This window comes from Anopheles arabiensis, chromosome 2, assembly GCF_016920715.1.
Source record: "Anopheles arabiensis isolate DONGOLA chromosome 2, AaraD3, whole genome shotgun sequence".
NCBI classification, from domain to species: domain Eukaryota; kingdom Metazoa; phylum Arthropoda; class Insecta; order Diptera; family Culicidae; genus Anopheles; species Anopheles arabiensis.
The window spans coordinates 19,442,472-19,460,415 of record NC_053517.1 but is presented as its reverse complement, the minus strand read 5'-3'; the positions used below and the strand labels follow the sequence as shown (position 1 = coordinate 19,460,415).

General features: G+C 48.9%; 1 protein-coding gene across 5 annotated transcripts in view; it reads left to right on the top strand.

Annotated features, from left to right (window-relative positions):
- The window catches only part of LOC120899657 (MAGUK p55 subfamily member 5-A), a 35,139-nt gene that overhangs the window by 6,122 nt on the left and 11,073 nt on the right, over positions 1-17,944 (top strand). For 3 of the 5 annotated variants that reach the window (XM_040305756.1, XM_040305747.1, XM_040305765.1), the window contains 3 exons: positions 4,802-4,932; positions 5,085-5,750; positions 5,950-6,074. In XM_040305756.1, coding sequence (XP_040161690.1) covers positions 4,802-4,932; positions 5,085-5,750; positions 5,950-6,074 — 922 coding nt within the window. Of the gene's footprint in view, positions 1-654; positions 2,139-4,801; positions 4,933-5,084; positions 5,751-5,949; positions 6,075-11,320; positions 11,412-12,961; positions 13,846-17,944 lie in introns of those variants that run through there. The other 2 variants (XM_040305783.1, XM_040305773.1) reach the window with 2 other exon arrangements.

Below are 17,944 nucleotides of genomic sequence, written 5' to 3'. Positions count from 1 at the left end.
GTCCCACCCGAGAGGGAGCTTTCTCACCCCTGGAGGCTTTTAGACATTCCGTCCGTAACCTCCCAGAAGCTGGAAGCTGGACCAAAAAAAAGTCACACAGCATGGTGGTAACGCCACCACAACTGATTGAAGCAGCAGCAAGAGTACGCCTCTAGTAGCGGGAAATGGCCTACGCGTAGAAGGCCTACTATCTTCCGCTGGAATCTTGAGAAGATCGGTTTTTCTATCTGCTGCTACTCTCCGGCTTTCCTTCACCTCTTTCGGGGTGGCTCTATCATACCCCCCCCAATCACACACACACTGCCACACACACACATCTCGTGGAAAGGGTGGTGATCTTGCTCTCGCACCGTGTCGAGTCATCAATGTTCCAGGGATCGAGCACACAGTGTGTTTGCCCTGGGTCTGGTTGGTCGTCGTCGCGGGTCAGTTTGCTCGCTGCTGTGTGTTGCTGATGCTCTGGCGATCGTCATCAGTCCACACAGTGCTCTGAGCGTGTGTGTGTGTGTGTGTGTGTGTGTGTGTTTGTATTGGTGTTGGAATATCTTCCACAGTGAAAACAAAAACAGGGATTGATAGGGGAGTGCGAGTAAGAGCAGGAGATGATTCAGTGAAAAAGAGAGAGAGAGAGCTTCATCTCGATACACAGGGGGTGGGATTTTGGGGCTCTAGGAGGGGTAGAGCAAGAGAAAGAAGACACATACCACACACATACTCCAAAAAAAAGTGTCGACGTCACATGTCCAGCGTGCGATCACGGCAGTGAAGCGATCGGGAAATGTAAAAATCCACCCCAATAGATGCCCTTCTGACTGTGGAATGGTTGTGTGGTTGAATGGTCTGTGCCCCGCTGGCGTAGAGGTGTGTACGATCATCCTCTAGCACTCTTGCTAGCACCGATCATCCGGATCTCCGCACAGGAAGACTTCAATGAGCCGTAAGCAAGCAAATGGTGCACGATCGTTCGCAGATCGCAATGCGGGCGGCGGTGAGTCAGCGCCCAAAGAATGCAGCCTCTGTGACTCTGTGTGGGGCTGGGGCACTGTGCATCGACGACTCTTTTACATATCGCAATACCTCTGGCTCGGCATGATTAATCCCCTCCGCGCCATTCGTTAGTGTGTGCCCTGCTGTGAGTGTGTGTCACGGGACCACTCGACGGGAGGTAGGAGGAATGGTTGTTATTGAGCTCTGGGAGCTTGTTGGCCTCTCTACCACAGTGTGTGTTTACTGCCTTCACGTTCGCATTGCAACAGTTGCCGCGAATCATGCCACAAACGGATTAATCCTTGAATTGATTTAAATCATTTTATGGTGTGTGTGTGTGTGTGTGTGTTTCTTTTGTTCTTCTTCATGGTTGCTTCTTGGCATGATGGTTCACTTTTACCGCGTGCAACTTCTTACCAATTGCAAAAGTGCGCCGTGACGTGCGCGTGAAACGTGTACAAAATTCATCATTACGTACCCACTCGAACTGAACCCCCCCACCCCCTGCCCGTTTTCCCTTTCTTCTTCATCCTCCTCCACCTCGGGAGGCACGAAAAAAGGGGTTGGCCCCGAAGTTTCGAGTACCGATCGGCAGCTCACTTACTCTGTTTAACGGGCTTTTTGTTTCTGTGTGTGCAGTGTTTCGTTGTACTGTGTTTCGCGCGTTGATCTGTGTGTGCGTGTGTACGTGGTGTTGTTGTTATGATCATCATTGCGTTTGCGGCGCGCGGCTACATGGAAAGTGAAAATGTTATGAAATAGATGAAATATTTTGCAGCCAAACCCACCCCACTTTCATCCGCCAACCTTCACACGCCCGAGCGCACTTCAAATGCCGGTTGGGCAAAACCGTGTGTTTCGCTGAGTGTATGTGTATGTGTTTTGGTGTTTGTACGTCCGCGTGCTCCCCCGTCTGTGTGTGCATTGTCACTAGAGTGAAAGGTGTCATTTAATTACGATCGTTCGATTTACATGCGCTAATAGATCACCTTGTAAGTGAGCGTAGCGTGAGCTAGTACCGGAAAATGTGATGGCACCATCCTTCGCTTACCCGGCCCGGATCTATTAAACACTTCGTGTCGTAGCCGGTACATACTGCCATCACCAGCTCCTCCTGCTGCTGCTACTACTGCTACTCCACTGTCTGATAGGTATGATAATTAAGCCCACATTTTAATCCCGCACTGACTGTTCGGATTTTGTAAGCGCGGAAGGTAGAGGGTAACTGTAGCGTAAAACATTAACACAACTAACCCAATTGGGAGGGATTGGTATTTCAATGTGCACACTTTTGTGTTGGTGTTGGGGTGTAGTGGTGGGAGCTCGCACTCGGAACTAGTGTTCGGACTCAATTCCAGAGTCGATTCTGATTCCGGAGCTAACTAAGATTCCGGAATCGGACGTGCACACAACACAAAAACGGCTCCGGAATCAGAATCGGCTCTGGAATCGCAATCAGCTCCGGATTGGAATTCAGAATTGGCTCCAAAGTCAGAATTAGAGCTGGAATTGAAATCAAAATATTCTTTGCAGCTGTCAATACAATCGCGGCAGCATAGGAATTAAACTCCTATTCTTTTGGAGTTGCCGAAACCGATATCGGATATTCCGGAGCCGATTCTAGAGCTGATTCTGGGGCCGACTCAGATTCCGGAATCAGAAATGATTCTGGATTAAAAATCGACTCTGGAATCACAATCAGTTCCGGACTGTAGTTTAGAGTTGGCTCCAAAATCAGAATAAGATCTGAAATTGAAATCTGAAGTTTCGGAAGACGTGAAATCAGTCCCGGAATTTCCATGATAATGGATCGTTTACAAGTAAATTTGGATTCTTGGCGGCTATCAATACAATCGCAGCAGCATAGGACGTAACCTCCTATTCTCATCGAGATGCCGAAACTGATATCGTTTTCGGGGCCGATTCTGATTTAGGGAGCCGATTCCGATTCCGGAGCCTATTCTGGAACCAATTCCGAAATCGATTCTGGAAAACGAATCCGAAGCTACTATCCGGAATTGATTCCAGAAAACTTTGGAGTCAGCCGGAAGCGATTTCGACAAAACCTTCATTTCCCCCCCTCACTAGTTGGGTGGCTTTATGCGTCTTTTCTATACAAAAGGGGGGGGCATCTCCACCAAACGTCCAACCAATTTGCCAACATGAAGAACTCCATCGCCGCGAACTCGATTGCCGCCCCAGGTCGCTTCCACCGTGGCCACGGAACAAAGAGAGTTACAGCATTTACAACATCCAACCGGCAATCGTTCCACCACAACCTCTGTACCCACCCATTCTTCTATCTTTCTCTCCAAGCGTAGGTTCTAGTGGCCTATGTGCAGCACACAAAAATGGCAACATTCGAAATTCGATTGCAGCCGTTCGTTTTGCGTCTATTAATAGAAGAACGGGGCAGCAAAAGAACCTTGCAAGAATGCAATTATGTTGCCGCTGCTGTTCCTGCTGCTACTGACCCGTTAGAGAGCCGCCTTGGAGCAGCAGCAGCAGCAGCAGCAGCCGCAGAAATAGCCTTCCCTGTGCAGCTGTCTCCAATTCGTGGCCGTTCCGGGTCGTTTTCTGGCCATCCAAATAATCGATAGCCGAAAACCAGCGTCACACCGCGGTCACTGTCCCCAGGCAGACGCGTTAAGCTCGAGCCAACGAGAAAAAAACCCCCTGTGCCACATTCTACGCGCACCGGATGTCGTTAATTGGATTTTTACTGGCTCACCTCATATTTGTGTCCGAACTCCGTCCGTCCACGTGGCGATTGGTGTACATGGAAACAAGCTCCAAAAAAAAAAACACCATAAAAAGCGTCCACCACGCGTGTACCACACATGCATTTTTAGGTTCTTTTTTTTTGGGGGAAACTACTATACTGCCCTGTAATCTGTATCTCCGTTAAGCTCGTAAAACAAACTCAACCCAACCCGGATCGATGCAGTGCATTCAATGGGAATCGGTGCGGCAATTTCTCGGCTTGTTTTAGAGCCGATGAGTGTGTGTGTTACCTTGAAACATAAATAAAAGTGTCCCCATTCCCACACACACACATCCAGTGGGGGGAATTTGAAGAGGCATTCATCAGCGATGGAAGTAGCAAGCACGGTTGAATGGACAATATTACACTGTGTTCCAGCACGACGCCTTCCACACCGCTTGTACCGCCATGAAATGTTCCCGTTTGCTTGCCGGTTGACCGGTGTGCTAGATAAAATGGCGATCGAATGTAGTAGCCAATGATGATTGGGGCCGGGGATATTAAAATAGAACCCAGATCGGGGTGGGAGAAACAATCCGTTTGCTGGCGGACGGTCCAAACCCATGGCGCAAACGATGTGCTGCTGTCTCCCCTGAACAAAGGCAGAACAGCAAGCGGGTCGAGTGGGGAATGTGTCACATATAAATCAGTTTCCCTTGGCTGTGACACAAAACAACAACACACACACCGTTCAACATTACACCGGGAAGGCACTGATGGGGGAGGGCGTCATCACGTACATCATACAAACCGGAGATAACGACCACCATACGACACTGATGATAAACGGGGGACCACTGACGGGTGCGTGGATGTTCACAACATTCTTACTTTACCTCAACACACACACACACACACACCCATCCTCCCCACCCGGTCAAACAAAACGGTCCCCGTGTTATGATGGATTGACCATCCCAGGCCCGTTTCTTGCGTTTGTTTATGTGTGTTTTCCTCCTCTCCCGTTGTTTGCTTCTTTTCCGCCCACCGAAACCACTAATAACCATTTTCTCTGGTCCTCCTGCCGCCCAAAATGGGTGGGCTAAATAGCGGGCGAGCTGGGCAATGCCGTGCAGGATGCGTTTGTCATCGCCGTCGAGCAGCAGGCCCGGGAGCGCCTTCAGCGGTTGTCCGCGCTCAAGCGGATTACACCGGTCGACATGTCACAGCTTTCGATCAAAGCAAGTATCTCCCCTACCTCTCACTTGGTAGCAGTGCCTCGTCGTCGTGTCCGCTGCTCTGTCCTAATCTCTGTCTGTCTCTGTGTATCTCTTTTTGTCCACCCACTTTTTTTGGTTGGCTTGCTTGCCGTTGCCGTCCCCTCCACACGCAGCTCAATCAGCAAAGCCAGGCGAAGGGTGGCGGCACGCAAGATCTCAGCTTCCTGAAGGAGGCATCGCCCATCTACGTGACGTCACTAGCGAGCAACAGTGTTACGGGTACGAACACCAGCACGACGGTAACGGCCGGTGTGAAGACGACATTTCCGGCGGGGGCCAACAACACCATCAACAACAACACCCTCAACAACAATAATAACAGTACGGTGGGAGGCGGCGGTGTACTGATGCAAAATGCAACCAACAACAATGGCACCACTAACCTGTCCAGCACCACTAACACCACCGGCAGTAGCAGCAGCAGCGGCAACGCGACCCGGCTGCAGCAACCCGGTACCACCGGAATGCAGGTGAACGTGGTCACTGGGCAGCCGGCCACGGGCGCGTTGGTGGCGGTCGCGGCGTCCAAAGGGTTGTCCGCGCTCGACCAGCCCATCCCGGGCAATAACAACAACGGCAGTGGCAGTACACTCGGTAGCGGTGCCGCACTGGCCGGTACGTCCGCCTACCACAGCCTGCACCAGCACAGTCTTGTAAATAACAACAACCTCAACAGCAGCAATATCGGCAAACCCCAAGGGCTTGACGCAACCGCCAACAGTTACTATAGTAATCTAACTAACACCTTCCTAGCGAACGGTCATGGTTCCAAGCGAGAGGTAAAGAGGCGCGCTGTTCTAATGCTGTAGATTTTTTTTTGGGGGGTTAAGGGGGTTACCGTAAAAGCACAGAGGGGAGGATGCTTCGGTAGCAAACATTTTAATGTAGAAGATAATATCATTTTCTTCCGCTCAACTCAATTGACCTGATTTTTATCTGATTGCAATTTCTTCCACCCCGCGCACACACCTGGAGCAGCTGGCTACACTGTCCGAGGGAGAGCTCGAGCCGCCGGACGAACCGCAGTACGAGTCGAGCGGTAACATATCGCGCGGCGGTACCGAAGTGCTGCTGGGAGATCAGAACCTTCGCCAGGAAAATCGGTAAGTTACAGGGACCTTGTGTCCGGGACACGAGTATGTTGTGTCACATGGGAAGGGACACGGATTTATCTGCTAGGCTATATTTAGCCCGATGGGTGTTTTACTTTTGTTGTGTTGAGTAAATCTCATGAACTTCGGGAGGTTTTGATGAAACCACTGCAAGGATCGGAAAGTTTATTGTGGAAATATCGTTAAGTTTAAGGTCCTGAAATTAGTGTAAGGTATTTAAACAGGTCGTCTGTTGAGTACCTAATCTCACATTTCGCTAGATATTTGTTTTACGAAGTGTTTTTAATAAAGGTTCTATTTATATTAGTTTTATGAATTTGATTCAGATTAGTGAAAAGCTGGCTAAATCTTGTAAATGAATCAATAAATCTGAACCTCGGATACGAATGGTGAACGATTTCTGATTCTATTAAGATTCAGAGTCTATAAAGTAACTTGGTATAATTCAAGCAATGTATCCAGCTAGAAAATTTTGGCAGTTGCACCAAATTATCAAAAATTTTCGCATCTGATGGGATGAATCTGCTTCAGATTTAACAATCTTTTTAATGAATCATTGAAGCTAAACCTCTAATAATATTGTTCTTATTGAGTTGATAAGATGGAGGCAGTTTATAAATCTCGAAAGTCCTAAAGTCTGAAACCAATTGTCATTATTTAGGTTCAGTATCCAATTATGATATTAGATTTTAAATTTGCTTAAATGTTCCAAAATTTTGATCGGATGAATTTGCACTAGATTCATGAAATTGAATGAATCTAGCTAATGGATCAATGAATCTGAGCCTTAACTGAAAAAGATAAAAGGTTTATGACTCTACAAAGATGCAGCTAAAAAACAACAGCTAGAATTATGCTGATTTAGTATCAAATTCGAAGATTTTGGAAGTCGCATGAATCTACAAAAAATAACGAATCGTGAATTATCAATAAAACTCTGAACATATTGACTCAGCTTCCTGCAACTTCGATGATGCTGGTCCGAAAGTAAGAGAAGTGATAACATGCGACGCCGCAGGTCTTCATAAATAAAATTCGACCCTCAGATTCAAGATTCGATTCTTGACTCTAAAGATTCTTTATGGAAGATTAATACTAAGGTATCTTTGCCAAAAATGCAAGAAGTACGTACACCACCTTAAACTTGTAGGGTTTTATACAACTTTTTCGTAGGATCTGAATTTAGTCCTCTGGAAAGTTACTTTAATACTACTAACTAATACTGAATGAAACTCCAACACCTAGATGCCAATTACTTTCAAATATATACCAAAGCTGCATAACGTGTTTTAAGCCAAATCTTCTCGATTTGTGCTGCTTGGTTCGTTAAAGTCACGCATTTTTATTTGCTTCTCACGTAAAGCATCTCATCACACATTAGGCGTTAATGCCTATTCACGCTGACAGCCAAAAACCATCCCCCCTCCTATCAAGAGCACTCTCGGGGAAAAGGAAAAAAACATTTACTCATAATTGTATGCATCAATCCTTGCAAACAATGCTGCAATAATCGTGAATTTTAATGCGAAATCTTTGGTGGCGGACTGCAACCTGAACGACACTCTCTGAAGCTTTCCCTGCTGTGTACGGATTGCGGAACGAGGGGCGGCGAGGTTCATAATCCGTGGGCGCGTTGTCTTAAATGAGAATTTAGATGCTAACAGCTAGCATCAACTTCACCACCGGCATTATTGCTATTCCTGTAGGCGGTTGGCACCCAAGATGGCACCCAACACAATGACCGACTTCCCCATCGGAGGCCGATACCCTTCCGAGGACAGGAAAGGATACACAATGATATTACTTGGGCTCTATACACACACAGAAGATGGGATTGGTACGAACCAAAACTATTTCCTTTCAATCGTTCTCTTCTTTTTCCAAACTCCGACATTGTCGAAGACGAATTTCGAACCTCAACTCGGGCCCGCATGTCCCAAATTAACTCACCCATTGTGTCGATGCTGTAACCACCGTCTGTTTGGCGTGGGAGGAAGGGAGAGGTTTTCGGGACGATTATTTTGCGTGGGAATCGAATTCCTCTCCGCCACGACGTTCGCCAAAGGGAAGGTGAAAAGGTGGTTCCCCCCGACTGCCGACTGCCCCGGTAATTGTTTAGTCTGTAAAAGCAATGATCCACAACATCTTATTAAACGTCCACCCGGGCTCTTCGCTCTCGGATGGGAGTGTGTTGGAAGAGGTGTGCTGGGAAGGGGAGAGCAAAGAAACCCCAAAAGAAGGTGTCATTGTCTGGATGGCGGTGCAAAAGAAGAGGGGCTTAAAAGCAAGTCAACAACGTCAACGTGTCCCGGCGCGAGGTGTGAGGAGAGAACGCACAAGGAAACGAACCACTTCACCGAGGATGGATCACTTCACATACTTGACGGTGGTGCGGAACCACCGACCCATGCGTTCCCGTCTCGAGTGTTTCCCTGAGGGAGATCTCTCGAACACGGCCTGTAGTAGGCCGGAGGCGTGTGGCCCTAGAGCAACTCGATCGCTCGTTCGTCAGCCAATATTACACTGTGTGGATCGTGCCCGTTGCGGCGGATGTGAGCCACGGTTTCTGGTGCGCATCAATCATTTGGGCTGGGAAATAATCACTCACCTCTCATGGGGTTGTGTTGGGGCAGCAGCAGCAGCAGCAGCTTTTTTCCTGTTCTTCACTCTCTGCACACTCTCTTCTTCATACACCAACCTCATACACCTCTCGACAATGTCCCACGTCTTGGTGGAGCGACATTTTTAATGCGGTTGCCGGCTTTTACCATTCGCAAACAAATTCTCCCATCTAAACCGAGCGTATCAAAGGGCCTTGCATGCCTGGTTGTGTAGGGCTGTGTACGGGGCTCGGTACCATTCATGCGTTCGAAACGATGTTTGCCAGAGGTTATCTCTTATTCATATCGTCATTCCAAGCGAGATGGACTGCTCGGGGAGTCATTGCACGGCAAAAAGAACTGCCACACTTGCCACTCCAAGAAAGGCTATTAATTCCACTACCGTGTGTTACACACACACAAACACACACACCCATCTGTCAGGCGACCCAATTTTGTGCCAGCAGGCCACCTTGCCTCCCTCCACCATGTAACGCTTGCAAACGGTCCGAAAAAGGATGTGACACCGCGCTATGGTAGAGCCATGAGCTCATGGTTGTGGCATACATTTCTAACACATCCCAAGTAGACTCAACGTGAAATCACACACCACCGGTCGGTAATTACTAAATGTCCAAATCGTCAACAACCCACACAGAATTGGCCTACCAATGGCCATGTCGGCCCTGTGCTATAATCACTCCCCAATTCTGGTGTGTGGATTCGGATGGTGCATGGTGTCCTGAAAGAGCAGGCCCCTACTCACACTACCTCCGTGGTGATGTCGTTTGTTTGAATGTTTAATAGCCACTGGGGCAAGATACCACCTAGTTGGTGGTATGGACTTGGAGGACAAACGGATAAGAGGCCTCACAGGAGTGAGAAAAACACACCCGGCCCGAGCAATGAGGATAAAGTAAACATTGCATTCCTTTATGTGAGCCTTGCTGTGCAATGGATGTGCCTGGAACTGGGGCAAGTACCCGTGTCCGGAATTGATATCTCCATATCAGAAATAAGTTCCCACAATCTCTTGGGAGATGGATATTGTGGTCTCTGAACGCTGGAACTCTGTTTCTTGGGAGATTTGTTTTCATGCTTTTAGTTTACCTAACGATTCTTTACTCGAAATCGTTAATACTTTGTACACAAAATGTAAACGTTTATTGTTTTGTACTCGTGTTGGAGTTCCTGTCTCTCTCTCCCAAGAACCCCAGGACTGAACAGCATCCCTGTTTTGGGATTGTTTTACTTTAACCTGCTGACTTGGAGTTGAGTCATTTCCAAGACTTCCCTTTCTATCGCCGTTTCTTCATCATTCCATCAAGTTGCAAGTGTGCGTATGTGTGTCTATCATACAGGTGTGTTGGCTGTGGCTGTTTGTGTATGTGTGGGGCTTCTTCAACACAAACACACACACACACGGTGGTGCATTTGCTGCGATGGCTAGAGATAGAGCTGCGGCGCTAGACATGGGATAGCAAGAAGCCACGAAAACCGCCCAGCACAAAAAGGGCACAAGCAAGCAAAAGAGAATGGAAGAGAGAAGAAAGTTCCTCCTCTCTCGTGTGCATCCCTCGCCCTCGCCGCCCCTCCCGGTCCAAAAGGCGAAGCGTACAATTACGCCCCTGCGTAACGTCGTCATTCGCTTCCGTTGGCGTGTTTGAATATTTAAATATGAAAACACCGGGGTGTGTAACGCTGCTGCTGATGGGGCAGTTGGATATGGTCTTGGAAGTGGCGGATGTGTGACAGATTGACTGGTAAGAAGTTGTGTTCGGGGTTTTCTTTGCGCTTAAAACGTTAGCAGTGATGTTTTGTGTCTCTCGACCCAGCAGAGAACGGTTTCCTCACACTAATAAGGATATCCACTCCATTGCCGTCCACAACTATCTTTAGACATTCTTGTTACAATGTTAACCAATTTCCAGTCGAACCCAACTGGCTGGCTGCCCACAAAGAAAGATAAGCAGAGGAGCAACAAAAAAATGCACCGTTCCACAAGAAAAAAAAAACTATAAACATATTATCGTTTTGTACCCAATAAAAAAGCCCAAGAAGCAAGACTTAGCGGATGGTTTTACGGTGTCCAACCCCTCCTCCTCCATGCTGCTGCATCCGATCGAGGCGCACCGCTTCCGTTGAGGAACCGCGGTCGTTTGTCCCATCCCTCCTCCCCACCGGACAAAACGCAGAAGGAACCGTGGAAGGTTTTCTTCTCGCGTTAGCGTTAGAAGCAAACAGTCAGCCCCCGTCATTTTACTTAGGCCCTGTCACGCTGTCTCGCTCCGTCTTATGCTGTCCGCGCTCACCTCCAGACGGATAAGACGGACGGACGGACAACATACCACCTACCTGGCTGCGGGGGTGAAGGATGAGCTATGGTGATGTGTGTGTGTGTGTCGGTGTGTTGCGGGACAGGTGAATACAGGGGGAAAAGCAGGCTCAGCAAACGCACCGATTGCCTGGCACACACACATACACACACACAGACACGCAGCAGGGTTTCTGTCTGCTTGCTGTGTACGTTTTCTCGTCCTCTTCCTCTTCGGTTCGGTTTCGCATGCCCGCCGCCGCTCTACGCGAGCGAGAGGGTGTAGCGTTTCACCGCCACGGCCACGGCGCTCATTCTTTGGCACGGAACGAAAGTGAACGGTCGTCATCATCGTCGTACGCGCGCGCGTTTGTGTGCAAACCCAGTGCGGGCCCGCTTCAATAAAGCAGGCGGGTAGGCAAAGGCATAGGCCAGGCAACAGCACCGGGCTGTTTTTGCAGCGAACGTGTCCATGCATTTTTTTAAACCAAACGGCAAACTGACAGCAGTTGTCGAAACTGCTGTTGGGTAGTGTTGGGTAGTGCACAAGTGTGACAACAGTGTCGCAGCTGCCTGCTGGTCAAGTGTCTAGCGAATCGTGTTTGAAGTGGTAAAGCCGAAGCGCTCTCGTCGTGGTGTCGTCGTGATGGTACGGCAGGACATGCACACAAGGACATCTCCGTCGGCCGCTTTTTGACAACAGTGCGGGGTCATTGCACAATGCGGTGGAGTGACTACAGCGCCAATGCGAGGCGATCGTATCGCAACACACACTTGGCCACACAGTGACTCTCTCTCTCTCACCGTGGTAGTGGAAAGATACCACTCGCCTGCTGGTGTAATTACGAACCCGCTGCAAATACCGGTAGTTGACCTGCCTTCTCCAGTGCGCGCGGCTCCCGGCTGTGGCCTGCCCCAGGGATTGTTGGCAGACCGGTTTGCCGCGGGTGCCTGCCTGCTTGTGGTGGTGTGGTGCGGTGTGCGGAGTGCCTGGCCGTTGGAATTTCGCTGCATTTCCGCGCCTTTTTGTCGTCCCTGACCTGTCCACCAGGCGCGAAGAAATGGCCGGAAAAGAGCAACGGTATTCGCGGTGCAGTGCTTTGCTATAGCAACGACGTGTGTGCTTGTGTGTGCTTGTGTGTGGAGTGCTTGTTTGATCAATCAAACCCGCGTCCCGCACGCGCTCTCCTTCTCTCCAACCGCGAACTAATGGCAGACAAATAATGAAATGATTTTCGCAAAGTAGGCGCGCGCGCGCTCCTCGGACACCCAAACGTAAACAAATCCCGTGTGACCGTACTGGAATGGGAAGGAAGGAAAGAAAACAACCCATTTCCCTGTTCCCTTGCCCTTGGTTGTTGGTGGGCATGACTGTGAACTAGTTTTGGCAGCGCTCCAAACGGTTTCTCTTGTGAAGTGAACCTTTTATTGGGACTTGTTGGCCTTTGTTTCTCTGTCTGCCCGAGAACAATCGTGGTGAAGGCGCGAAATGATGGTGATCCAATTTTCGTTACGCGGACCAACCTCGTTGGACATTGTGATCTGTTTCCGTTAATTTTTTTTAGATTTTTTTTTAAACCATTCAATGCGAAGGTGAATCCACTCGAACGTGTCCAAAAAGCGAACGTGCAACGGTGTCCGCTTGTTCAATTGTTCACTTTCCACACACGCACACACCCGTTCGAGGTCTTACGACGTTTCGAAAGGAAATCAATTGCATTGAAGACGCAGGCACAGACCATCACATCTTCGAGAGTGATCATTTCTTCCGCCTTTTGAGACCGCAAGACACCCCGTACACCCTCTTTTCTTAGTGAAACTTCCGCTCTCCACTCCCTGCCATTGGTAGACGTGTCCCTGCCGGGGTGTAGTGAATGTACCCCCTTCCCTCCCCCGTCATACGCTTGTGTGAATCGGAATTTCTAACTAACTCCCCCCGCTGCTTCCCTCTCATTCAATTTTAGATAGCGTGTGCATGTGTAAATGTGTATGTGTGTGTGTATGTAAAGTGTGCTCATTTGTGTGGAATGCGTAAGGAAATTGGCCAAGAAGAAGAAAAAGAAGAAGAAGCAAATTAAGCTAAACACTCCCCTGTCGATAAAAGGGGGTCTTACTGGTGGGGTGGTGGGCTTGCATGAAGTGTAAGCAAAAAAGTGCAACGAATTGCAATTACAAAAAAGCACCTAACACTCCCTCCACTCCCCTCCTAAGAAAGCCCGTTTCAGTGTGTGAGTGTGTGTGTGTGTGTGTGTGCGGTTTGGAAATGCAAACGAACGTGCAATAGCCGTTGCTGCATATACGAGCGATAAAGTGCAACGCGAGACGGTTTATGGAAGAGCAGCAGCAAAACATCAACAGAAATAACGTAATTATAACGTGTGTGCCCCCCAAGGTGCGTGTGTGTGTGTGTGGTGAAATTGCACGCCGCACCTACACCACCCATTCCACCCAGCATTATATCTGATAAAGAAGTGAAACGAAACCGAGCAAAAAGCAGCAGTAGCAGCAGCAGCAGCACGGCACCAGCCACAACCAAAACTAGGGAAAGCAACGAAAACAAAAAACACAGTCAATCCGAGGCAAATTATTACAGCTCCCGCCTAGCATTTGAAACGCCCCCAAAGCAGAGCAGCGGCGGCGGCGAGCAGGAACGGTTGGTAAGGTTGGTGCATCCAGTGCATCGCGCGAATGCACGTGTCACTTGCGACGACAACCACCACAACGGCAGGCAAAGCGATCGTATGCAAGTGTAGCAATCGTCGTCGGCCGCATGTTCGACCGCGTTTGACGCCCATCGAAAGCAGCAGCAGCAGCAGCAGCAGCACAAAATGAGGATCCTCAAGCATTGGTAACTAGCCCACAATAGCAGCGTAACACTGTAGCAAATGTATGTGTGTGTGTTTGTGTGTTTGCGCACCATTGTTTCTTATTCCAATAAGTTTGAATACGACACACACACACACGAGATCATCGCCGTCCGTGTCGGGAAGTAGCAGGTTCCAGACATTGTCCAACTTCGTCCCTCTCTTCTCGGTTAGGTCCTCTTCTAACAAAGCATTCAAGATGACTTTATGATCACCGATCACAGAACGCTAGTATAGACGAAGTAGAATCATTATCTCCCGTCTCCGTGGCAACCGTTTTCTTTGTTCGTAAAACCCTTTTACGAAGCAACATTATATGGACGGCCATCTTTCGGCCCTTCGGCTTCTTTAGCCTCTGTGTCTGGGTCTTTGTTATGGAGATGAGCTGACTTGTACGCGGGGCGTCGATTTCAAGGCTTAGCAGCGAGGGCTTTGAATGCTACTGGTGCCTTCTGCACCTACAAAAGCTACAAAGTGTTAGCTACATGGAGCCGCAATATCCCCGGATAAGCGTCGTAAATTAGGATCTTCCAATTGTTCTTGGATCTTGCAACGCAGACGACTGACCAGAGTCGTCTAGCCGAAAGGGGAAGGTGTCATCCAAAGCAGGGATTAGAAGAGCTTGTAAGAGGCTGTCTATGTCTATATCTATCCAAGAATTTACGAGATCTTCTCATGTATGTAGAGAACCACTACGGATCGATACGTAAGAGTTTTTGTTGGGAGATGGGAAAAGGTCTTTTGGGCTATACAATATCATACATTCAATAGGTTTGTAAAACTCACGAAAAATATTAATCCTTATTGATGGGGAAAACTCCAGAACCTCTCGTAATATCACGCCAGTTACGTGCAATTTGTCCGAGACAGCATTGCTGTACTGACTCTATTTACACACACACCTGCATCTTGGAGGAAACCTTTCTCCCCTCGATCGCTCTACTGCCAGCAAGGACCAGCAAAACTGCGCCGTGTCCTTCTTCGTGTCTAAATCAAAGCCTACGGCCAACATTCCTTTGCCAGCGCCTTTTCTCGCAGGAAATGCCCCGGAACGGACACACACCGATCGTCTTAATGGAGAGAGAGAGGGAGGTAACAATTATTCCCAGGGTTCGTCGTTGCTCGTCGTATCCTTTTGTGTGTGTGCGTGTCTGACAGTCTGGAAAAAAACTGGGTAAATTGTGCTCAGGTAACTCTATACCGAGCTGCACAAAAATCGTTCCGTTTGCCCTTCAGGATTAAAGATCCTGAAAGACGGTATACAACAAACAAACAAACGCTCACACAGGGCAAGCAGCATTTCAAGGGAATGCGTTTTCTTCTAAATTATCCCTCGCTGTTGAAAGATCGATTGATGTGTGTGCGTTGTTGTGGAATATTGTTTTGTGTATGGCGAGCCAGCAGTCGAAAGGGAAGTTTCCGCTTTTGTATTCCCAACAATGCCATTTCTTTGTCCATACGCCCTTCTACACAAGTGTGTGTGGGTGTGTGTGTGTGTGTGTGTGTGTGTGCGTATCGAATTGCAAAAGTTACCCCGAAGTCAATGCTTGAGGAGGGAGCGTTGGATCTCGTTATTTGGGCCCTCCCCGTGATTTTAGTCTCTTTACCCGCGCGATCATATAATGGCGATCGATTAATGATTGATCTCACAGGTGCGGAAGTACCCTCCCCTTCTATTGAAAGCACGCAACACACACACCGGTTGTGACGTTCAGCCATGTGTGGACATCAACTCACCGTCATCCGCCGTCATGACACAAACTCCTCCCCCCACCCAATTGCGTGGTGACTTTTCCGCCTTCACTCGCTCACTCGCTTTGTATCTGTTTTCAATCATCGCTTACAATCATTACACACCCCTTGCTGGGCTCGGTTGAATGCAATCCATCCTCTGCATCCACCCCCTCGAGGTCGAGAGAGAGAGAGACTATCACAGTGAACGTGCGGATACGCGCTCGTGTTTCGAATTTCCGCGTGATCTCCGACGTCCACTTGAAAACCGATCACTGCCTCCCATCATGGGCGTACGCTAAAGGAAGTCCCACTGTATGTGTGTGTGCATGTTTTGCAGCAGTTATGCTTCCCTCTCAACGCCAACCCCCCCCCCCCTTCCCCCCACCAGATTCGTCATTTCTCGTTCGCATTCATCCGCGACCGGCAACAGCAGCAGCAGCAGCAGAAAAAAACGCCACCGTCACCTCTATATGATGCCTCAGCCCCTTTCCAGGCTCCCCAACCCCTTCCACTCCCATGATCACGAACACGATCAACTTGCTCTACTACTGCTGCTTCCGGTGTCTCCCCCCGCGGCAGTGTGGTGCAACGACTTTCCACATGTTACTACAACCTGCTTCGGCAATCCTCCTCCTTCCTCCCCATCCACAATGAATACGTTGTCCACCGAAACTGGGTAGGAAGTGGATAAAATTGTTTGTGAACCATGAAATTAATTTCGGCCAAAATGCCCCGCACCGCGTGCTCGGGAGTGCCCAACATTGCGCAAAAGAGTGTGTGGACGGGGCGCGCGCACGCACAAAGACGATCGCCGAACGCAGATAGCATCCATCAAAGTAATTCTGGCTCCACCGGCGCTCGTCTGGCGCTGTTTGTGTGTGATCTTAATCCCTTCATGCTTCGAGAAGGAGAAGAAACTTGCGATCGTGGAGAGCATAGGAACACCACAACGACAACAACAATGGAGCGCTATTTCTTGATTAAGACAGGCAGAAGCAGAGAGCAGGGCGCCCGTGTTTTGAATGAATTACTTTGCACACACGATCCTCATTTTCTCTACAGCGCACGTTAGGACGTAGAGCAAATTTGCAGTTCCAGCTCAGTGGCGTTCCTGTGCTCAGTGTGGAAGAGGTAGTAAACTGAGGATCTGAGTTTTTTGGGAATTTTCCTGTTAACTCCCCAGGCAAAGACTTGCAAGCTGACGGCGGAAAAGGAAAAAAATCCCAGAATCTCGGGTCATAAAACAATAAACAATCATAGCAACAAAATCGGGCAGACGAAAGAGCCGTCCAATTCGTGCGGGTGGAAGTTCCCACCAGGGAAGGTGAAGCTCCGGAGGAAGACGAAGCGCAGCGCTAGAAGTTGTAATGTCACTCTGGGATCTTTCCGATCCCAGGGCTTCCAGAAGGAACGGGCTTGGAAGCGAGAAAGCCACAGCCAGAGTCATAATGCTCGAGAGAGAGAACACCTCGCCCTAAGGTTGTGGAACGCAACGGTACGGGAAGATGGGAGCGAAGGGAGAAATAATTTAACATTCCCACTCCGTTGCACAGTGGTGCGTGGAGATGGACACAGGCAGGTAACACACAGGCACCGGTACCGGGGATGATGATGGGACAGGTTCATTTTGTATGCCGTCACGGGCTTGAGCGAGCCTTCCCTTCTTGGCTGCGCGGGGGACGCTTGTTGCTTCCGTCTCAAGATCCCGGGGTTGCTCTGATGTGTGTGCGTATGTATTGGTGGCAATTGCCGACTCTAGAAGACTGGGCAGACAAGAAGCTCTAAGTGCGCGTCTTGCGTCGTCTTCGTTACACTCGCTATCCCTCCCGTGTTGTTGTGCTGTCCTGTGCGTCCTCCACGGCAGAGCCGTAACGTGCATTGCCTCATTGACCAAGAATGCGGTCGTTATGTGGAGTTGTAGCATTTGTTTTTTATCTCTCTTTCGCTCTCTCTCAATCTCTCGTTCCGTTGTGTTCTGATCCCTTCGAAGAAAACAAGACACGTTAGGGAAGACACAGACACACAAAAAACACGCTTTTTGAAGTCCCTTTTTTTAGTTGACTCACGCAAAACAGATCGTGAAAAAGGGAGGAATCTTAAGGCATGCGGCCAGAGCGGGCCTACACGCTCATAGAATACGCATTTAGAGCAGCAAGTAACAGAACTTTCATTCATCATTTGAACGATCGCATGATCATCCCTCGTGTTCGGTTTCCTGCTGTTGTGTGTTCACCTTTTTCCCTCCATCAACTGTTGTTCGATAAATATCTGAGGCAAGTGAATGCAAAGTCCACACAAAATTGAAAGCGAAGACCCTAAAAAGTCGTTATCTTCGTTCTGGGGGAAAAA